The following is a 23,291-nucleotide window of genomic DNA, read 5'->3' on the forward strand; positions in this document are numbered from 1 at the left end:
CTCTTCCCCTTCTTGAAGATGGGGACCACATTTGCTACTTGCAGCAGGCCTTGTGCTATGAGATGACAGATATTGTGATCCAGTTGATTACCTTAGTACAATATGATGTTTTTAAAGCAGGGGTGGGCAAAATATGGCCCATGGGCCAGATCCAGCCCACCAATTGATTGTATTTGGCCTATGGTTTCCCCCACAGTGCTTCACATGGGGCTGAGCCCCACCAGCTTCTACCCGAAGCAGCCCATGCCACACTTCGGCCTGCACCCACCCTGCACTTGTCAATGGTACTGCCTTGGCTTGGGCCAGCATAAACGCCTACTAGTGGGGCTGATCCCACTACTGCTGTAGTTGCCTGGGTACTGCTCAAATCCCTTTGCCTCCAGCAACTCCTTTTCCTCTTCTTCCTGCCCCTGTTGCACTACTTTGGGCATTAGGGAAGCAGCAGCACCCATGGGGACGTGTTCTGAGCACCACATGCCCAGCCAGGCAGAGAGAAAGCTACAGCTGGGCAGTTCCTGCCCCAGCTCATGGGGATCCAGCTCCAGCACCCAGCCACTTTCTATCCACTCAACCACCGGGTATAATAAACAGTGACCTGTAGGCAGCCAAGTGGGTGGAAGGCAGCTGGGAACTGGAGCCTCACGCAGTGGGGCAAGAGCTACCCAGCTGCAGCTTCCTCCGGATCTGGCTGGGCATGTGGTGCTCAGCACACATTCCCACACCCAATGTTGCTTCTCCATGCTACCTGGTGCCCCACATATACCCCCCCAGTCCTCTAGCCCCACCCCCACAACCCCAGCTCCCCCCCTCCACAGTTTACAAGAGTAAGCCTTTTTATTGAGCTGTTTTGCAATTACTTCTATATACACTACTCAAAGCATAGATTAGGATGAAAATAATTTTTTGAAATAAAATTAAAATATTATAGTAGATGTTTGATTTTTAGAATATGATTTTTTTTGTATAATTTGTTAAAATGATATCTTCTGAAGGATTTTATGTATGCAGGCCTCGACAGCTCACTAAAACTCGTTAAGTGGCCCACTAGCCAAAATAATTTCTCACCCCTGTTTTAAAGGGACACTGGACTCAGTGTTCACCTTGGTATAAGAGGGAAGGACTAACAGTTACTTTTATTCATCCTTACACCCCCTGGTCCAGTACAGCTTGGAGCAGCCTCAAGGTTAACATCATGCTTCAGATGCCAGAGTGTACTAGGTGGGAGTATAGCCAGAGCATGATGACATAATTCAATGGTAGTAGGGGCTCATAAAGAAATTCCTGATGTCCCCACTGTTTGGAAGGAGGATACGTCCCATCCCTGTGCCCTGCTTCCCTTCAGAAATGGTTTGTTACTGCCCACATAATGAAACCAGAACCTCAGTTCCGCTGAAAATCAACTGGGAGGTAGAGAAAGGAGGTTTTAAGAACTGCAGGACTCATTTCTATACCTAGGGCAAAATCACTTGTAAGTTGTTCATTAAGAAAGGACCATTGCTGCCTGGGTGCTATGTCACTATGAGAGAGAACAATCTCTTCTTCATCTGCAAGATGTTAGGAACTCAAAAGAGTAACATACAGAAAGGCTGGGGGCCTTCTGAGCAGAACTGACAGAAAGCAAAATTCCCAGCCTGTAGAACAATCTGCTGCTGTGGGGTTGTCTATATGAGAACATTGAAAAAAATCAGTTTGAAGGAAATTTAAACATGGATTGGTTCAAATTCATTGAAAATACTTCTCTTCCAAAACGAATTACCCTAGATTGAATTAAGGGCACTTTAGTTCTGAATAGCAGTGTCCACAAAGGGATTAAACTAAACTACTTACAGATGCATCTTTCATTTAGTTAATTTGGATGGATTTTCTTGAGTCTCCCTTTGACCCAATCCCTTTGACATTTTACAAATTGGGAATCACAGAAGCAGAAGTCCAGCCAGGAAGCCCAGGCCAGGCCAGGCCAGGGAATGGCATTTCAACCTATACTCCCCTGGGCGATGGCTGGGTCAGGTGGAGGCAGGGATGAATGGCCAACTGAAACAAGTTTCTTTTCAGTTTTTCTGAAAGAAATTGAGAAAAATCCCTGAACTTTCCACCACAGAAATATCCATTTTTTAAAATAACTTTTTCAACCCAGAAACCAGGAACAGTCCTGAGTAGATTTATTTTCTAGGTGTGTTTTTACTAAAATACTGTAATGGAAAGATTGTTGACTGTGTTTAAACTAGGATTAGTAACAACCTGCTGGAGCCATTCCACTAATGGGTCAAATCCAGTCAAATGCCTGTAAGCAAATCTTCCATGCACAATTATAGAAGCACTAACAACAGTGACCTAATGGACGTGGGAAACAAGAATTTTAACATCTCTAGTAATGGATAGTTAGATGCTCTTTGCTTTGTACCAGACTATAATCATGCAGCTGTAAAATGTTTCATGGGAGACATTTTTCTTTATGACATCTCTTTCAATCCATCAGAATTAGTTGAGTAAGACTAACATTGGTTTTGAATAAATTCTTCTCCAATGAATTGGGGAAATTGAAATTAAATTTTGGCAAGCCTTATTCTATCATTTATAGACCTGGATAAAAAATGACAAAGAAATGGTCACTATTACTTGAATAAAAAACTGTAATCGATACTCGTCTTAAAAGAGTTATTTTATCAGCATTAACATGCAGATGCACAGTGGGATTCCCTCCACCATTTGATCATCTGGAATTTTATGAAATGAGAGTGTTGTTATCAATTTCATTTGAAACACTATGAAACTACTATGAAACTATGAATTTGCTACATAGCATGAGCTTCTGAGCTATGTTTTGCTGCTAATTTTTTCAATCAAGTAATTAATAGAGAAGGCCACTTTGCTGAAGATAAAATCAGAAATGTCATAAAAAATTGAAGTAGATTCTATATAGACCATTTTGAATATTTTAATATCTAGCAAAAATATCTTTGTTACTAACAGGCCTATTCCTTGGCAGGATTGTAATGTAAACTTAAATTGGAAGCAGGGAGGCTCTGAGACATTTAATTAATTTGCTGAATACTGTATTTTATTAGAGATGTCTGCATTAGTTTCTGAGTCTGCCAAGATTTATGCACTTGGGCCCATTTACCCATAGCAAAAGAGAGAGAAACATAGGGAAGAAAAGAAAAAGGCTTTATTATTGTTTTTGTGAAAACCAAAAACTATTTTTTCTTGGCCTATGCTTTTTTACATTAAAGAAAACCTGAAAACCATAAAAATAACCATTTGTTCAAGAAAACTAAAAAGTACATTTGATAGAGAATTTTTTACTAGCTCTGGTAACAGAGATTAGACTTTCACAAGCAGAGGGTGCTTTGCAATTTTCTGGTAGTTAAGCTTCTTTGAAACGCAGACAATCTTTTAGCCTTCAGGTCTCTCTTTTTATTGTAAAAAGAGCAATAGTACCTCTAGCTCTGACCTCCAGGCTTGTTGTACTCAGGGGGTATGTCCAGATGAGTGCGCACATACGGTCTTCAGCGCCTCAAAGCTGTTTGACGTATCGCAAACTGCGCACGGCATACCTGCAAGCATTTGCCGCACTGCAAATTAACAGCGTGGCACCAAAATATGACACTGGGAGATCCCAGTGTCAAAAAAGCTGTGGGAAAAAAGTGGTGCAGCATACACGGCAGCAACATACACCACCAGAAGTGGCGCCTGGCTGGCCAGAGCCACATTCTGGCTGCCAGCCAGGCTCCAAGTGTCTAGATCAGCACCACTGCTGCCCCAGGAGGCCCCCAGGACCTCAGGTAATGGTCTCCCGGGCTCCCCTATCCCACCCAGGACAATTTGCCCCTCACCAAACCCCATGTGCAGCAGCACAAATTTGTGCCAGTGCTATTTTTGCCACAGCAAACACATGCCCCTGCATGTGGGGAAGTGCACAGAGACTTCAAATAGGAATACATGGTGTCAAAGAAACTCTGGCCTGTTGTGGTCTGAGTTCTTTGCAACAGAAGAATTCTGTTCCCCTGTCAAGAAATGAGTGAAAGCTAAGAGTTGGCATTTTCTGAGGGGTGCCTTGCATCTAAAAAGGCACCACTGGTCAATTGAAGTGGAGTGGGTAGGGACTGAACCCAGGGTTACATCTATGCAAAGTAAGTCCTAGGCTACAGCCATCCATTGCTGTAGAGAGCAAGCAAAAAGAAGGGGATAGGAAAGTAGTAAAAATGTAACAGGACAACTTTGAGACAAAAGAAAATGGAGGTGATACTGAACAGTGGAAGGAGCAAAATGGTGATAGAAACAACTAGTTCTTGTGAAAATGAACAGGACCTAAGATAAAAAGCAATCAACGGGAAAGAAAGCTGATCCTTTCTCTCCTTCCAGGCCCACTGAAGCTTAACAGCACCTGACTCATTACAGCTCTTTTGAAAATACCAGCCTCCATCGTTTTCAAGGTCTTATTGAGGCAAGAGGAGGACCAAGTTGCTTAATAATAGGGGCATGCAAAACGGGCCCTATTTGATTTGGATTTGGATTCGGCCCAAATCAGGGACACTGATTTGATTCACTGATTCGGATCACTGTCCCTGATTCGATATGGCCGATTCCGAATCTGACGATTCGATGCTGATTTGGTGAATCAGCAATTCGGACACAGGCACAACTTTAAAAGCTTTTTCTACATACCTTGAGGTAGCAGCACGGCTTGTGATCGCTGCAATGGTGGGGTGCATGGAGTGTCCCACAGCAGTGCGGGGGGCTCTCCAGCGTGCTCAGCAGCGAACCCGGAAATGAACCGGAAGTACTTCTGGTCCACTTCTGGGCCTGTTGGGGAGTGCACTAGGGCCCCTCCACCCTGTGCCCCCCCTGCCCAGCAATTGGCTGGAGAGGGGACCCCGGGTGCCCCCCAGACCCAGGAGGCACCAGTTGCTGAGCTGGGGGAGCAAGGTGGGCCCACCAGCACACTCCCCAGTGAACCTGGAAGTGGACTGGAAGTGCTTCTGGCCCACTTCCAGGTCTGCTGCTTAGCGCGCTGGGGAGCCCCCCGTGCTTTTGTGGCACACTGCATCTGCCCCAGCACTGCAGTGAATGAGAGCCCCTGCTACCTAGAGGTATGTAGAAAAAACATTTAAAGGTGTGTCTACATCTGAATCACTGAATCTGTCTGAATGGATTCAGAGAGGTTAAAGGGTCCTCTGATTTGATTCAGAGATTTGGCCATGGAATCTGGCCAAATCTCCACTGAGTTGAATCAGGGACTGAAGCTTCACACAGCCCTACTTAATAACTGTTTCCTCATGCGATCAGGTTGGCTTTCTGGGTGGGGAGTACTGGCTCCATCATTATGTGTTTGGATGATGAGGTATTAGGATGACTCAGGGTGGTCAATTCTCCTGTGAACAGAAGCACCAAATCCCAGCTAACACCATTCTCCACCAGAGGCCCAGTTCTCTAATGCATATATTCTTACTTTAATGCTCATATCATACTTCTCTAAGCACTCATGCTCCTGGAAGAGGAATCCATGTTTCTCACTAGGGCTGCTTGGAAAGCTGTGATTCTTAGTTAACGCTGCAGTTCAAACTATGTTACAGGTACTGCTCTTAACAACACTTCTGAAACAACCATATACTTAGCAGGGAACATGAATGAATTCAGCATCCTTTCTTATATTGTTTCACAATGGGCCAGGTGTAGAATGCGGTCTTATTTTACAGCATCCGGTAATAGTCAGAGCTGTATGGCAAGAAAATCTTTAGCAAACCCAACCTAGCTGTAAACACAATGGTGGTCTCTATGCAGTTAGCCCTGCCTATCACACAGCTGAATAGAGAAAGCCATTTAGAGTCAATACTTGCTATATTCCATTGTCCATTGAAGAGCTCCATAAGATATGGGGTGTAGTTTGCTACCAGACATTCCCCTACCCAAAACAATGGCCCACCAGGCTCTAAATCTAATGGAACAAATTCTGCTTCCAGTGTAACCCTGGGACTAACACTCACAATTTGATGGATTCTCAATTTACACCTGGTGTAACTGGGAGCAGAGTTGGGCCGCATGCTCTTTGTGTGCACTCTGTTATATGAAGAAAATGCCTCCCCAAATACAGGCTGTGGTATGCAATTAAAATTAATGAGACCGTAGGGCCTACCACTTTGTGTGTGATGGAAAGTTGGGAAGTAATTACTGGTAGGTCATGCCTACATCTCTCTCTCCATTTTGATTGGCTAATTAGTCAGTTAAATAAGGTTCATGGCTAGCCTGAGAAAGGGAAATTCACAAATGATTGCCATTCAAAACCAAGACTTCATCTTGTGAAGGTTTTTGAGACTTGGATCTGCAGGTTCTGAAAAAGCAACTCAAGCCAGCTAATCAAGGTAATGCTAATTGTACTGGTCTGTTGTGGATAAGGTTAGATATTTGCTGTGTAGGGGATCCTTAGGGTTAGGGCTACTTCCATCAAACATTTTGGTACACTTAGCTGAAAAGTACTTTTGCTGTCAACTCCTCAGCTTGTGACAGAAGATCAATGATTATCCACAATTTGGAGTATTGAAATTGGTGGGACTGAACTGTGAATTTTCTATGTGAAGGGATGTAATTATGAAAAGGATTATCATGGGCAAATAGATATTTTGTTTAGCTGGACAATGTCAGGCCTGCAGGATAAGGAGGATATCATTTAACTAGCCTGCATCTTCCAAGATACTTTAGTGTTTGAAGGCAGAGCAAGCAGAATAGAGTTTTAATGGTAATAGTAACGTTGCACATACCATACCAAGTCTGTATAGCATTCATAATGAAATATTAGTGGCATTTAATTTTACTATACAATTTGTTATTTGATTTTTTAAATCCCAAACAATTCATACCAGTATTCCCACAAGAGATGCCTTAAAGCCTATAATCTTAGCATGAACTGGCTATAGGAATTCAGCAGTCCCCAGATTTAATGATTGAAAATGAATGGGATTTTCATGTAATAGTGTACTTTTATTGATAATGATACGGTTTGCTCAGTGCACTATTTAATTTCCGGAAGCTAAAACTAATCTAAAATTCCCATAACAATTCTGTTCCAGGTAGAGCTCTGAAATATGAATGTCTGGATGCTGACGTTATGCCTCCTAGGCACAGGGTTTGCTTTGCCAGTAAGTCATATGCTTATATATCAAATTCTAGGTTGTTTCTTAGGGGAAGATACCTACCAATTTGCCTCTTGGCTTTAATTCCATGTATAGATGAATATGATTTGGCAGCACAAATTGTACAGCGGGGAGTATACTGACAAGAGAACAGCTCTTGAAAATTAACATCTAGGAGAACATTTTCCAAATGTTCAGCATTTTGTAGTTCCTGTTGTTCTCAAGGGAGATGCTGGGTGTTGAAGTGTTTGGAAAACCTGCTCCACTGGGATTTCACTTCTCTAATATACAGATCCTCCATGCCTGAGAATTCAGCGCTCAAGGAAACTCCAGATTTTACAGCTAGCATAGCAGTTTGTTCCCTGTTAAAATATGCTCATTTGAAAAATATATTTCTATCTTTTGCATTTCAAGACACATTTAAGATCCTCTAGGCAAGTCATAAAGTTCACAAGAGAGTCCTACAATAGTTTGTCATTTTCACCACTTTGTTTATTCTAGTATTATTTTTCCCCATCTCTACAAATCTGTTGAAGAAATGCAGAGAGGGAGAATTAGAAAGCCAGAATTAGACTTGTAAAAATTCCCAGGAATCACACTGAACAGAAAGTGTTCAGCATTCTAAACAAAAGGTACAGCTTTCAGAAGTGCTCGGTGTTGACCTTGATTTGGCTTCCATTAAAATCAATGAGAGGTTGGCCAAAGGATCAAAGCTAAGCCAACGGGAATTCTGCTATTGACTTCAGGGAAAGCAGAGATAGGCTACTGCTAAGTAGGTTTTTTAAATCCTCTTCTCACAAAATGCATATATGGTGAAGCTGGTTGAAAATCCCAAAACATATTTATTAAAAGTTTTGCATGATTTGTCTCTTTTTACCAATTTTAAAATTAACACAATTCTTTGGATGCATTGAACAATGCCAGGGGATGTGTATGAAAAAAGCCACCACTTGGAAGGAAGGTCCCAAAGTCTGCAGTGTAATTTAACACAATCTTTTGTGAAAGAAAAACTAAGCTTCCAAATATTACTTCTGGATCTGCGGGAGAAAGAAGGATGTGATTTTGCTCCCTCTAGTCTTTTGTCTTATACTTAGTCCTCAATTCTGCATACTTACACTTGTTTGACTTGTAATTAGCTGCAAGTAGGTCCATAGGGATCACTGCATTGAATGGCATTATTCAGTCTGTTTTATATTAGGGCACAGTGGCAGAGCAGGTAAAGGGGTATTACTATGGCTCTAGCCATGCAAGTTTGAGTTTTCATCTGGATCTGTGCCAAAATCCCTAGTACAACCCAGCCATACATGGTAACTGGTCATTCAGGCTGGGGAGTCAAAGGCAACTGAACTTGGAGCTAGCCACATCACTCCATTGTGTACCACTGGCTACAGAAACTGGCATGTCTTAATCACACTAGCCTGACGGGTTGCTAGGCTCAGGATGGACCTTTCACACTTTTTTGGTCCATTGACTATATATTCATTCAACATAGAGAAGCTCAAGCAGGACAGAGTGATCTCTCTTTCAGCACAGCCAATAGCTTCATGGCTGGGACACCTCTATGGGGAAGTGAGAGATCGAAGTTCAAGTTCTTGCCCTGTTAATTCTGATTATCGATTTAGGCCTTAACCTACTCCCTTTTCCTCCCTCAATGAACACTGCCATCACTGGTCTCTTTCTAGTTTTGGTCACAACTTGTACACCTGTTCTTGTCAAAATGGAAAAAAGGTTTGGCAGGAAATTTCTGATTAACCTCAATTATGAAGCTTTGTGGCAGGGACCCTTCCTTTTGTCCCTGCCTTTTAATTGGGATCTATGGATCCTACCATAATATTAATATAATAATATAAATAGTAATAAAGTGGGGACATGCACAACTGTAGAGGTCCAACTGCTGTGATAATTTTTTATGTTTATTAATCTTGCATTATGTGAATCCATAGCATCATCCCTAACTACAGAACACTGACTTCTCCCTATCTTTACCTTCACACCTCCCTAGGCCCAGGTGAGGAATATATAACCTCTCAAAGCTGGGTACTAATAGCTGTTCTGTTTGCTTGTAGATGTACCCTCAGAATACTGGGACACGTGGAATGGCTAGTATGAGCCTTGAGGTATATGTTTTTCCATTGTTGTGTATATGGAGACCATTTACTTAAAACCCTTGTTGTAACTAGGACGGCGTGGGTGAGATGAAGCGGGAGGAAGAACAAGCAACTCAGGATTTCACTATCCAGAAAAATGACTTCTCACAGCTAAAGAGGGCCCCCCTCCCCTGGCTAATTAACCGAGTAAAATATTCCAGAATAGACCTGGTTAAAGATGGCATGTGGCTCCCCCTCCTGCTAAATTTCACGAGAATTTTGCAATTTCTTTTTCCAGTGCCTGCATCTATATATAGAGAGAGCGGATTTAACTTTTAACAATAACCAAATATCTTTTTGAAATCCCCAAATTAGGGAAAATAAAACTAACTCCCATACCAGAAAAGCTTGTCATGGTTTGGTTTTACAGTTAGGTCTCCTTTTTGATGCATTCAGAAGAGTTCACTCCTTTAATAATCCTTTCTAGCAGATCAGCCCACTACCCTCTTGGCTTGGTTCTTGGGAATTTGTCTAAAAGAAGCTAATACCTGCTGGCTTTTTTCCTCAAGAGAACAATATTAATAGTTTTCTGCCAACCCCTTGGTGGTCTCTTTATGTCATCTGAGTAATATGGACAGTGTAACATAACTCCTTAACTTCTATGTTTGAATCAATCCTTGCTACTTCTGCAAAAACATACACCTTGTTAATTGCCAATTTATTTCAACTAAATGCAAAAATATTCCTGAGTGAGATTTTCAACAAAACAAAACCAATTGTCCCCAAAAATTAACTTTGTTGCCTCAATCTCCCACCTTTTGGGTAAGAAAATTCTTTCCAGCTTGAAGAAATCAATGCTGTATCTGCTCATTAATATGTTCACTAGTGATGGGCAAACTTCAAGTCAAGTAAAAAATGCCTAAGGGAGTTAGACACTAAAATCCAGTTGAAATATAAAGTAAATCGCATATTTAATTTCCTTAGGCTCCTTTGAAAATCCCTACCCTGGAAGCTTATGCCTAGCCAAACTTTACTGCTCTGGAATTGTATGAACAGAGTCTATCATGAGTTTTTTCAGTACTTTCTGGCTTCAGGAAAATGAGACTGTTTCAGAGTGGCCTCAAAACAGAAGTCATAGTGACAAAAAACACTGAAAAGAAAAGAAAGATTTCAGACAAGATGTAGGCATCTCCTCAGTTACAGTGTTAGGAGAGGGTGGTGGTGGTTACTATGACCTAGCATGTATAAATTACTTTACAAAGATAAGCCCCTGTCTTTAAGAACTCCCATTTTAAACAGAGAACAAATAAGTGAAGCACAATTCTTTTCAGTTTTACTTCATTGGAACCAGCATCTTTTATATAGCCTTGGCTTCAACTTAGCTAATGTGAGTGTATGTGTATGGGTGGAAACTGGAATTTCCATGAACTCTCAAAACTGGCTAAACAGCTCCCATTAAGAGGCAATGGTATAATTCCCCTTGGCTTCCCTCTACTCTGGTCAAACTTAATGGTAAAACTCCTGACTGACTCCTGTGGGAGTAGAGTTAAGCAAATACTGCATGCTTTTGAAAATACCAACCTTAGTATTGAGTTCAGTGAATCCGCACGAAGGGATCAGAAAGTCCGTTGGTTATATGCCATGACTCAGCCATGACAAGGAGCAAATGATGGAATAAAAAGACTATTCTATTTGACCATTTCACTAATGCCACAAATACTAAGTGAAGTATTTAAGAAATATTACAGTATTGTAATGATTTTTTTTAACTTAGTGCAAAAGCTCTGCAAGTAATGCAGCTGCAATCCAGCATAATATGGTAAAATTTAAACACGCAAGCTGTCCAGTTAAAGACACCACTGATTGAAGGTAATGTGATGTGATGTGAATATAGAAATTAAGCATATCTGTAAGTGCTTTGCCGAGTTTGGTCCTGAATAATGTCCCAAACTTTCAAAATTCAAGCTTCATAGGATGTTTCTAACAATATTTTTACATATAATTTTCATATTTGTCAAGCTTCTCAGGTGCATCTTCTTTCCTTATTTCATATATAAAACACTCCAGCATAATGATGAGCTGCCATTACCTGTTAGTTGGTATAGATTCAATATGGTTTGTATTATACTAAGCATAATATGACGGTTATTCCATGCTTCATAAAGATGTATTAGAGATACTGTGTAGTTGATTGTTCTGCTTCTAAGGAAGGATTTCTCATAATCACTCAACAGTAGATAATAGCTTGTATTAGCATTTAGATGAACGGTGAGGATGTCATTAGTGAAAGATTTTTCTGTTTGTTCGTCAGAAGATGAGACAATATGGTCGACAAAACATGAACATGCTTCCACAGGTAACTATTTATTTTAAAACACTTATTATTTTGAGAAATTTGTGAATATTTTGGAAAGGTACGTTACTTTATATACACATTTCACAATACTGTTCTATTTGTCGATTTCTTTTCTATAGTAGTAATAAATAGGTAGCAAAGTGGTATTAGTGGCTATGGACACTGAAATTATTGGCATTTCAGCCTAAAGACAGCTTCACAGGAATGATGATAACTCTAGGTTTTAGTGACTAAGTATCAAATTAAACACTTAATACCCCTTTCTACCTAGCAAAACTCAAATGTGTGTGGTCATTGGGGATCATATGCAGAAACAGTTCTGTTGCATATACCCAGACTGAAATAAAGCTTATTCCTTGAATAAAAATTATGAAAAAAACCCCCAGAATTTTGAAGAGATTTCATTTTTGTGGCTGGTTTGTATGGTGCCATACACTGAATGTGTAGCATACTATCATCTTGATGCCAGCAATCAGCCAACTGTCAGCATTCGGATCCGGACAGCCCCAGGTCTGGAACCTGGCTGGGGACTGCTCTGGCTCCAATGCTGACAGTCAGCTGAGTATCAGCACTGGGATGTGAATTCACCAGAACCCGGCACCTTAAAAAGCCTTGCCCGGCAGTCTCCAAAAGGCCCTTTAAGGCGCAAGATCCTAGTGAGCCTCAGGGCATGGGGCAGCTCTGGGGTCCGGGACACAGCCTCCTGGATCAGGAAGGGGAAAGCCTGGGTCTGAGCTGGGACAGGGCTGCTTGGTGCCAAATCCTGATGCTGAGCTGAGCATCAGGGTCTGGCACAAGGCAACCAAGGGGGCCAGGACAAAGCCACCCCTGTACAATTGGTGGGATTGGCTTGGGGGCAGTTCCAGGTTCTGAACCCAGCTGCTTTAATCCTGGGGGATGCCAGGCATGCAGCTGGGGATGGGGGTGTACAGCGGCACATGCCAGTTTAAAGATGCACCCATGCAAGCAGCAGGGGGTGGCAAAAGTTCCTTAATCCCAGCTGCTACCGTGGGACAGCTCTTTAAATGGGCAAGAGCATCTGGGCATGGGGGAGCTTTCCCCATCCTCAGCCACAACTGCCTCTTTAAAAAAGGCATCCAGCAGGAGCACCTGGAGATGCAGAAATGTCTCCCATCCCCTACTGGACACACCATTTTAAGGGGTGCCCAACATGTGCAGCAGGGGATGGGGAAAGCTCCTCCATCCCCAGCTGTATTCACCCATTTAAACGGCAGCTGGGGATGAAGGAGCTTGCATGGGTGCCTCTTCAAATTGGCATGTGTAGTGTGGGGTGGAGGAGTTCCCCCATCCCTCACTACACCATGGGAGGCACTGGGAGCCTGACATCAGGGAGCCTCTCTCTGATGTTGAGCTTTTAGCACTCATAAGAAGGCAGGCAGGCAGGCCTTCAGACGGGGCACCCAGCTGCACACCTGCCTTCTAAAGGTCTGGGGTACTGTGAACTCAGCATCAGTGAAAGGCTCCCCAATGTCGGGCTCACTGCATTCCAGATCTTTAAAAATGTCTTTAACATCCACCAGCAATCTTAGTCTCCTCTCTGTAAAACAGGGATAGTGATACTTGACTTCATCACAGGGGAGATGAGGATAAATTTGCAGGACTGTGAGAAGTTCAGACACACAGCACTGGGACTTCATCAAGTAATTCTCCTTGAAAATTGTTATCAGCATTCAAGGATGATTTTTAGCCCTTGCTTTCAAATACTCAGACAGTCCTTTCCATTTTGTGTCCAATGCTAAAACAGTGATGAGATCAAATGTTAGGAAAATTAGGCAGGCTTAACTTGGCCCTCTACTCTTGCCAGTCTACAATTAGGCCAGGTATAGACATTACACTTTTACTGGTATAAGTGATTGGAAACAGGTCTATACCCATAACAGAACAGAAATTTGCCACACAAAACTGGATTATACCCATAACAAAACAGAAATTCAGCACACATAAACTGATTTTAAAATGGAAGAACCCAATCTAAGATGCCCACCGCCCTGACCAAAGTGTGAATGTGTGTTCTGTTTGCTGCTGATCTAAACTATACCACTTACAGAAAAAACTGCGTGACTTAGACTGATTCCACCTTGGGCTTTCTGAATGTCTGTACCTAGCCCTTGTGTATGTCTATGACATATATCAATAACAGCTGACATCATAAACCCCATATTCATAAACCCCATAACTTATGGAGTCCAGGAACTTTCTGACAAAGCTTGTATGCTGCCTCTATCCCAGCTTACAATGTAAAGACCGTTTAGCTGGATCATGAATGTGAATCAGAATTGAAGAGGCACATAATCAAAAAAGCATCTAATCACTGTGATTGGGAAAAGGTTAAAATAGTTGTAAAACTCCCCAATGATTGTTGTCTTGTAATCCCCAATGGCCGTCACACCCTTAAAATATTAACACATTTTTTGCATCTGCAAAACTGAACTGTGTCTCCCTCAAGTTTTAATGAGGGCATGAAATATGATGGTAGGATGGTGCTCACCAAGTCTTATCCAGTACATGGGTATAATAAAAATTGGCGTAAAAGCAGCCTGAAAATGTCTCCCTCTGCTTTCACTAATCTCTTAGTATGGTCGATACGACTACGGTGAACCATTTAATTCAGTCTGGCTGCATGGTCTTCTCCCACCACACTCTTCATTTCCATGGTTACAGCGAAGACCACAGGAACATGAGACCCAACAGGTGAGCATTTTCTTGTCATTGTCTACTTGCCAGGACTCCAGAAACTGTGTTCAGGAAATCAGTAAAGCCTCATGCAAGTCAGAAGCACTCTGGAAATGCACCTCCCTATGAAGCAGCAGAAGTTAGCCATTTGTGAAGACCTAGTAGCAGACGCACTGACAAAATGTCTGTCTTGGTTGTGAAAGTTCTGTTTTCCTGTGAATGTCACTAAGTCACCCAAAGGAAACAGATGAAAGAATGTCATTTAGTGGTCATGATCAGCAACAAAATCTTAAGGGAATCAGATAGCCTAAATCCATTGAACCAGGCAAACTTCTCTGAGCATCTTTAAAAAAACCAGCTGCTTCTAAGGGGCAGGATGGTCTAGCAGCTAAGAGAGCTTAATACCTGATCTGGAATACCTAGATTGCAAATCTCTGATTTGGAATACTCAAATTCAGTTCCCTGCTCCATCAGAGATACCTAGTGTACCCTTGGGGAGCTAGGCCATGACACCTAATCTCACATAGGCACCTAATTCAGAGTTGTAGGTAGATGCCTCAGTTCCAGAGAGAGGTAGGATTTCAGAGACCCCGTCCCTTTGGCATTTTCTATTGGCTGCTTTATGTGTTCCCTTCTGATCCTAGGCATCAAGAGTTCCTCATTTAAAGTGTTGGGAATTTCAAGTTCTGGCCCCACAGCCTGATTTTTAGGCACAGCAATGGTCAGTGCTATTAAGTTCTGGGATCTGGCTGCAAGTCTCTCTGCATCTCAGCTCCCCATCTATAAAGTACCTTGCCTCATAGGTGCATTGGGAAGATAAATGGTACGGTTTAAGCAGGAAGGGGTATGGAGATTCCCAAGATGGCTAGAGGCCTCTAAGTGAGAGAAATCAAGACTCTTCTTTTAAGTTTAGTTTGGAAAAAATGGCATTGCGTGAACAGCGTATGTTAATTATACATCCTTAACACTTACAGTCAGGATGTTGGAAAGGTAATACTGAGTACACCCTGAGATTCTGCCCTCTTCCAGGTGATTAGAGGGGACTGTGGACCTAGATGTAAACACAGCTGTAGAAAACAATCTGTTTTCATCACATTGCATAAGAAAAAATGTTATGACAACTGTAAAGTCTGCACTGTAACATAGTGGATTAGGAATTGCTTGCAAATAATATAGATAAAAGACAAGGCAATTCAATGCAATGAAGGATGGGTTTTCAATGCTGGGGCCCAAAGAGGCTTCAAAGAGTTGAGACAGCAATGCTGGCCTCATTTTTCAGTATGCTGAGTGATTCAGTTCTCTAAGTTAAATATCTTTGATATAATTAACTACCACTCTCCTACCCTTTTCCTCCTGGCTGCACCTCTTCCTGTCACAGTATGAATATGCAATGCCTGTACATCCACCACCTCTGCCATCACAGCAGACCCCACTTCAGCCACAGCAACCAAGATTACAGGCTCAGAATCCTTCCCTGCACTCAATGCTGCCCTCAAAGCAAGGTCAAATACAGCAGAACGAAGTGTTGCCACCCATCCATGTGGGACAGCCACCACTGCAGCAAGGAGAACTGCCTGGGATTCAACAACTGATACCAGCAGACAAGCAGCTACAGGTAGTGATTGAAGGCCAAGGTGGATTAAATCAAAGCCCATGGAAATCAGTGAGTGACCTGCCACTGGTGTGAGCAGACTTTGGATAAGGCCTGTGCAGTGGCTAATTTGTCAAGCCTATACTAACGTTTGAATGTATTTACATTAATTATATGGTGTCACCACACAATTATCTTTTATTGTGCTAAATTTCTTGAAACCACTGGACTTACAGTTGATGATTACTTGAAAAAAGATGGCAGGAACTCATGGTTTGAAAGGAGGTCAGATAGCAAAATTCCTGTCCCTATATGGAAATAGTGCTCGCTAGCAGGCCAGACTTATTTGGCTAGTACAGCAAAGTTTCTCTCCTTTTTTTATTGTGTGTCAGTTTGTTGTTATTGAATCTTAACATTTCAAATCCATTTTACTTACTGTGCAATTTTGTTTTCTAATGCAGTTACCAGCACTGGAATATTCAGGGCATTTGGGTCAGATGGTAAGTGCAGTCTTTTTTATGTATCTTTCCTATTAACAGGAACATGATACCAAAGATTTCAGGGTCTCAGGTAGTGTAATCTTTCAAAGCAATTGTGCTATTTGCTATATTGTCTTGTGTTGCACTGAAATATTCTGCTTATTTCTTTTGGTGAAGATGTACCCAATTGTCCATCAGTTAGTCCACCAAGGTCCAATGCAACCACAACAGCAACCAGCAGTAAGTACCTTCACATTTCCACCCCCCCCAGTTCCTCTTTGCCTTTTGTACACTCATGTCATTTTAAAGTTTTCCCTTTTTCCACTTCTTTTAACTATCACTTTCTTGATGTCTAGTTGCATCCTGCCCTGTTTTACATGTCCTATGCAGCAAACCAAGGAGTAAGTCTATTGTTTATTTTCTACCTAAAAAAAGTTATCTAATAGTCCAAGTGAGTTGTTACCATTGCAACACAATATAAAGTGAAAGCCTGAAATGTTCAGTGCCATGGGAGCAATTTGAATGTCCAACTCCCACAAGTTTTTATTGGGAAGTGGGTCTTAATTTGCTCAGATGACTTTCGAGATCTTAACCAAATTTTAATATAAGGTCTCTTTTAAAACCCAGAGTTCAGCAAAACAAAGTCACATTTGCATGTGGCTAGACTGATTTGTACTTGGCTCTATTTTCTTTAGGGTGCTCCTGCTAGGCTTGGCATAGTGAGTTCAGAAGAAATGCTGGTACGTGACTTCATGGATTTGCTTTGTGTTATACACATGTTCCCCCTGCAAACATATGATCACCAACAGCTGTTATAGTCCTCCTCTAATATGTAAAGGAAAGAGGACTTTCTCCCAGAATCTTTGTCACCTTTGCAATGTTTATATACTGTTAACAGGTTGACCAACACAAGCTCGGAAAGTCACCTTGGATTTTTAAAAGGCAATTTTATGTATTTCCAGAGAATAATTCTACTTGCCCACATTTCTCTTTAAGGCACTGCCAAGTGAAGGCTCTTGTGCTAAAAGACTTGTGTTCCTAGAGTGAAATATATACAGAGCTTGCTTTAAGCTAGATACACTTTGAATTCTTTGTAATTTATATTCACTGAACTCCAAAGTGGGGTAAAGGGATCTTAGTGTAAAAAAGAATCAATCCTTACAGGTGCAATCAAACGCAGTGACCTGAAGGTCCTGAGTCCTTGAACTGCAAATGTATGTTGTATTTTGTTCTGGAGAAACATGATACAAAAAGCCCCAGATAGAGCTTGTCTCTTCCATATAGTAAAGCAATTAAACTTTCTAGATCTCTTGATAAAATATCCATAGATACGCATTTTCCTTTAAAGTTTTAAAAATTAAATGCCAGTTTCTATTTCACTATTAGATACCTAGGCCACATCCAGACATGCATGGACATTTGGTTCCCCAGGGGCAACCAGCAGCGCTGCACCTTGTGCTGTGATAATTGTCCCTGCAAATGCCTGTGCCATGTGTGCCCTGGCATATGGCAACTTACCCCAGGTGGGGCGGGGGAGGCTGCGGTCAGCACTGGGCTGGCCCCAGCAGCCTTACCTGGGTCCTGGGGGCCTCCCAGGGCTGCAGCCATGTTGCTCCTGCCACATGGAGCCTGGCTGGCAGTGCAGCATGGCTCTGGCCAGCCAGGCTCCAGCTTTGGGTGGTGCATGCTGCCACCAAGTGCACTGCTCTGCTTTTTTTCCCCTTGTGAGTTTTTTTGACCCCTGAATATCCTCCATGCTGCTGCCTTGGAGTGTGGAGAACAACTGAACGTGCAGTATGTGATGCCACAGATGTGTCTGCAGTGCCACATTCTGCACGGCTGTGCTTGTCTGGACGTGGTCCTACAGGTGATCATATTTGACCCTCCTCAATCCCTGAAAAACATCTGAAGGCAAAGATGATTGAGTCTTACAAAACGTAGGTGCAGGTTGGAACAGGATTTGGTCCATTTTTGTGAAAAAAGCTAGAAGAGATTAGTGTGACTGTGTAGCCCAGGATATAAATAGCAGTGCTTCTGGGGGACAAAAGTTGATCACTTCAGCCTGTCCTATGGCTGTTCTGATAGGCTGCCTTTTACTGATGGCACAAAACCTGCACCAGTTCTGTCTGGCCTACTCTCAGACTAGCCACTGTGATAGCAATGCCATGGAATAACAGTTCCTCAACTTTTTTCCCCCCAGGGAGGTAGAGGTGGGGCACCCGCCTATGGTGCCATGATTCCTGGATTCAGAGGGATGCCTCAGGACCCAGCCCTCCAGGGAGATTTCACAACGGAAGATGATAACCCTGCTACAGCACATAATCCAGCCTTCCAAGGAGGGGCCAACCAGGGCCCCTCAAGGGGCTCCCGATTTCCAGCACTGAATCCTGCAGGCCATGGAAGTGCCATATTTCTTCCAGAGGGGACCCCAGCAGGACAGGAGGGTTTTTTGCCAAACATTAACAATATGCCAGGCCAAGAGGTCAATCCTGTTGGTCAGAGAGGAACTCTAGGGGTGACTCCAACTGCTGCAGCCCCAGAATTAACACAGGGTATCCCTGACAGCTTTATGCCCTTTGGTGCTGAGGGCACAGTACCTCTGGGTATACAGAAAGAAGTGACCGTGGACCCTACCATGTTCCCAGAATCTCAGCATACGCTCATGGCAGGAAATGGGGCTGAACAGCCACAGGTTATGCAAGATGCCTGGCATTTCCAAGAGCCCTGAGCATATTTTGGAAACATACTCATATCATTCATGTATACCCTATGCCTGATGCACTGGCCAACAGATCTATTTATCTGCTTCTATGGCATTAGCAATAAAACATTTAAATGTGTTTATGCAGCTGTGGAAATGCTGGTGCAACTTTATTTTGTCTCTTTCCCAAATGAGAAAGAAAAAAAGCTCTCTTCACATTCAAGTGATTAATAGTTCAACTAAATCCTGCAGTTAATTACCATCAGTTTCCCCCTCCCCCCTAGAAATCAGTAAAATTCCAGGTGTTTGTGGAGTGTCCCTGAGAATAAAACCAGGATGACGTATAACAATTATTTCTTTTTAAAACTTTGCCTTTAGAGAACTGAGATGCATTCTGATAGACACGTTGTTTCATTCAAACAGTTAACTGGTGTTTATGGCCCAAACCCCTGGCTTTGTTAAACATGTTAGTCTAATGCACTTGAGGGTTAGTTAGTATATAATAAACTTCTATATAACAATTTCAATGTTTCTTGTTGTTTTTAAAACAAAAAGCAAGCATATTTTCTAACTGGAGAAAGGGATTATATGCGGAGAGTGCTTTATGTCATCCAAAATGCATACACAGCCAAGTTTTGCCTTTCACAAAAAAAGGCATCAGTGAAAATGTGAGCAGATTCCCAGCTCAGAGAAAAAAAATTATACCAGATTCTGCCATGTGATTATTCATGGGCCAAGGTGTGCTGCTCAGGCTGTGGCTGGTGCGCACAGCTTTAATTTTATGAACTTGATCAATGTCTAATACAGCTTGGGACACACACACATACTAAAAAAAATGGCCTAACTTTGCAAGCATTTTGCTGCGGTCACACGATGAAGTTTGTGAAATGACTCGGAGTCTCTCAAGGGCAGTTTTTTGGCAAGAACTGGACATTCAAAACTTCACTGACATGAAAATACAACAACAATTTGTGGGGGGAGAAGTACAATTTTTTGAGCCCGTACCCATAAGCATTTATACCCATAATGAACCCCACTGCTGGGAGTAGAGATGCCAGAAACGTGGTATTCAGAAATCATTCAGAACCAAGGGGTCTGCTCAATTCATCATCTGAATTCTAGTCATAACATGTCGCTTAATATGAGCACAACCCACCAACTGAGGGACTAATGTACATCCCGACAAACCAATTCCACCTGCCTCATGCCAAAGCCAGTGCCCCACAAGAAATAAAGAGTTCAATGTCCCTTGACACGATGGCTTTAAATTACAATACAGAGAGCCATAGTTCCTAATCTAGCTTTAATGACCATCTGGAACAGGTCATGGGACAGGACTCTTTCGGACCCCTCCACACCAGTTTCTTTCCTGCAAGCCCCAGACTTGGGTGTGCCTCATGTGGCTTCTGCTGGCCTCCTGCCACGTGAAAGCATGTCACAGGTCAGGTCTCAAGTTTAGGGTGGCCATCATAGAGGACATTCCGGTTTTCTGCTGCTCTGTCTTCTATTGATACGAAACCCAATGCATTTATGTCCTCTATTTCTCTCTTCAAGAGAAAAATAGAAGACATAAAAGCGTTGGGTTTTGTATCAATAGAGGACAGAGGACAACTGGACTGTCCTCTATGATGGCCACCCTACTCAAGGAGGTGGCCTCTGATCTACTGCTTCTGCTTCAAAAGAGCCCCAACTAATTTCTCATCCCATTTTCCCCCATTTCAGGTAATATATCTCTACTCTGGGTCCTCGGGATTGTTGCATTCTCTGCTGCCTGGCTACTGTGAGGCCTGATACATTGCTAGCAGCTCTTTCATACAGTTCAGGCATTATTTAAGGGAAAGGACTGTGCCAACCTAGCAAGAGTCCTCTCTGACTAGGGAGCTGCTCTAGCAGAGACTGGGCCTGCCCAAGACACATTCTTCTTCGATACCTCATCTGAAAAGGCAAATATAAAGTAACACGAGGGAAAATATGAAGTGAGAAAAATCAAGTGATAAAGAAGTGAGATGAAAGATAAAGTGAATACCTATGGAAAAGGAGGAGTTGGAAAAATCCTGGACAAGATCTAGGGAGATAGAGATTCCAGCCCTTGCTGTATTTGCAGACGCATAGGAGTTCATGCATTTGAGACAGAGAGCAGAAGTTCCTGACAGAAAAGACGAAAAGCTTACCTGAAAAGAGTTTCAAATCTGATACACAGCTCACTCACAGTTGCACTGTGGATGAACAAGGGTTTCCTCCTTAAGGTTGGTGGCACACAATATTTCCATTGGGAAGTTCCCCTTCCCCACACTCTTCTAATTCATCAACTGTTCCCCCTCTCCTCTCCTGGACACCGCCAATTCTTCCATACACCCAATGAAAAAGCAATCTTTCTAGTGTCACTTGAAGGAACAGCATCCATGCTAAACCACTGGAAAAGTTAAAAAGCAAAGCCAACATTATCAGTTTAGCAGTGCATCTGTGAAGTTTTTCTTCCCCCTCCTCCTTGTACCCATTCCTCTGCCTTTGTCTCCTCCATCTCATGATTACATTGTGATACCGAGGCCCAGAGGTATCCTCTTTAGGGGAAGAGACAGCGGGATGAGTTCTTGGGGGACAAACCACATTTCACCAACACAGTAAGAATGTGTGTTCTTTAGATTTCACAGCACTGCTACTCATGTGGAATTTGTGATCTGCCACAACCCCAGAAGCAGAGCCAGGCAGATTGCCCCTCTGAGCCTCAAACAGCTGGTTTACACCTGCTAATATCAAGTTGCATTGTCAAGGTTAGCTTTGCAGGCAAGCAGTTAAACACAACTGCTCCTTAAAAGTGAAAGCTGAAGTTCTTCTTGGTACTCAAAGGCTGACCCTGTTAAGGAGTTTGTAAGAATCCTCACAAGCCACCTCCACCTTGTCAGTACATTTACTGATAGATGAGGATTTGCTCAGACTAGACAGGTGCCAAGAGAAACTGTCATGGGCATGGCATAGGCACCAGAAACCGAACTAAAATAAAGCAGCCAGGACAGCTGCGTAAGCCAGTGAACCATATGTTGGGTTGGGAACCAGGTGACTTGGTGACTATGCCGAGGCCTTCTGGAAGACTGCAGTCATGTCACTTCACCATTTCGATGGTCCACTCATAAGTCATTCATCACTTGCCTCTTTCTATGTATTGCATACCACCTCTAGAGACCATTGCATAATAACTATGAAATATTCCTCACTGAGTGGTCTGAGCTACATAAGCAGAGATGAGCCATATAGAGGATAGACTGGGCATGGATTGGGCCCTTTATTTGAAGGGGCTTTCTCTTGTCACCCTTACTAATGAAGTCGCATGCCATCAGCGGTACAAGTGTGAAACCCTCTTCACCCAAGGGGCAGGGGTGGGAATGTAGTTGTCCCTTAACAGAATATAAATAAAATATGAGCACATGCCAGATGGGCAGTGTCATGCATGTTGCCTGCAATACACAGGTCATTCAAAAGTCATGGACTGGGGCAGTTAAATGCTGAGCAGACGTAGCTACACAGGAACTTTCTCAACTGGAAATTCTAATAACCTGTTTGAACTTGATTTAGACAGATGTAAAACACACATTGCAATTCACCTTCCAATCATGCTGTGGGCTCTTGTTTATCTTAGGCCCTGAAGTGGCCCTCAGTACCATGGAACATCTCTTTTTGGTATGTTCATCTTCCCACGGAAATAGTGCAGTGCAGTGCTCTTCCCCCTTAATATAAGCATACAAATAAGGCACAGATAAACTTGTACAAGTACACACAAACTGCCTATAACAAAGCAGGGACTTGAACGTAGACCTGCTGGATCATATGCTTATACCCAAGTCAGGCGCAGGCAAAATGCAGCCTGCAGGCTGGATCCAGTCCACCAGGCAATTTCATCTGGCCTGTGGATGGGTGCCTACCAATTCACTGGAAGACAAGGTTCTTTGGGTGAATCTGATTTCTTTTATTAGACCAACTTAAATCATTGGAAACATGTTTCTTAGCAAGCTTTCAGGTTTAAAAACCCTTTGTCAGGCTGAGGAAGCATCTGCAGTTGGTGTGTGATCTTCCTGGAAGGAATGAATAGTAAAGAAGTAGGGCTGTGTGAAGCTTCGGTCCCTGATTCGATTCGGCAGAGACTCAGCCCGATTTGGTGGCCAAATCTTCGAATCTGAATCAAATCAGAGAGCCCTTTAATTTCTCTGAATCAAATTGGAGCCCTCTGAATCAATTCAGAGAGATTCAGAAAGATTCGGACA

At 42.6% G+C, this 23,291-nt stretch overlaps 1 protein-coding gene across 4 annotated transcripts; it reads left to right on the forward strand.

Annotated features, from left to right (window-relative positions):
* The first annotated feature begins 6,235 nt into the window (after positions 1 to 6,235).
* AMBN (ameloblastin) lies at positions 6,236 to 19,558 on the forward strand. 4 transcript variants are annotated; one of them, XM_019517107.1, is made up of 11 exons: positions 6,236 to 6,359; positions 7,065 to 7,133; positions 9,194 to 9,244; positions 11,526 to 11,570; positions 14,166 to 14,282; positions 15,643 to 15,879; positions 16,317 to 16,355; positions 16,512 to 16,574; positions 16,691 to 16,735; positions 17,030 to 17,074; positions 18,535 to 19,558. In XM_019517107.1, the coding sequence occupies exons 2-11, from the start codon at positions 7,080 to 7,082 to the stop codon at positions 19,060 to 19,062; spliced, it is 1,224 nt and encodes a 407-aa protein (XP_019372652.1). In that variant the 5' UTR covers positions 6,236 to 6,359; positions 7,065 to 7,079; the 3' UTR covers positions 19,063 to 19,558. The 4 variants fall into 4 exon arrangements, with proteins under 4 accessions (XP_019372652.1, XP_019372653.1, XP_019372654.1 ...); XM_019517108.1 differs by having other exon boundaries at positions 11,529 to 11,570; XM_019517109.1 differs by lacking the exon at positions 9,194 to 9,244 and having other exon boundaries at positions 6,237 to 6,359.
* Positions 19,559 to 23,291: the final 3,733 nt, after the last annotated feature.

The sequence above is a fragment of the Gavialis gangeticus genome, unplaced genomic scaffold, assembly GCF_001723915.1.
Source record: "Gavialis gangeticus isolate Ggan-Ray unplaced genomic scaffold, GavGan_comp1, whole genome shotgun sequence".
Taxonomy (NCBI): Eukaryota; Metazoa; Chordata; order Crocodylia; family Gavialidae; genus Gavialis; species Gavialis gangeticus.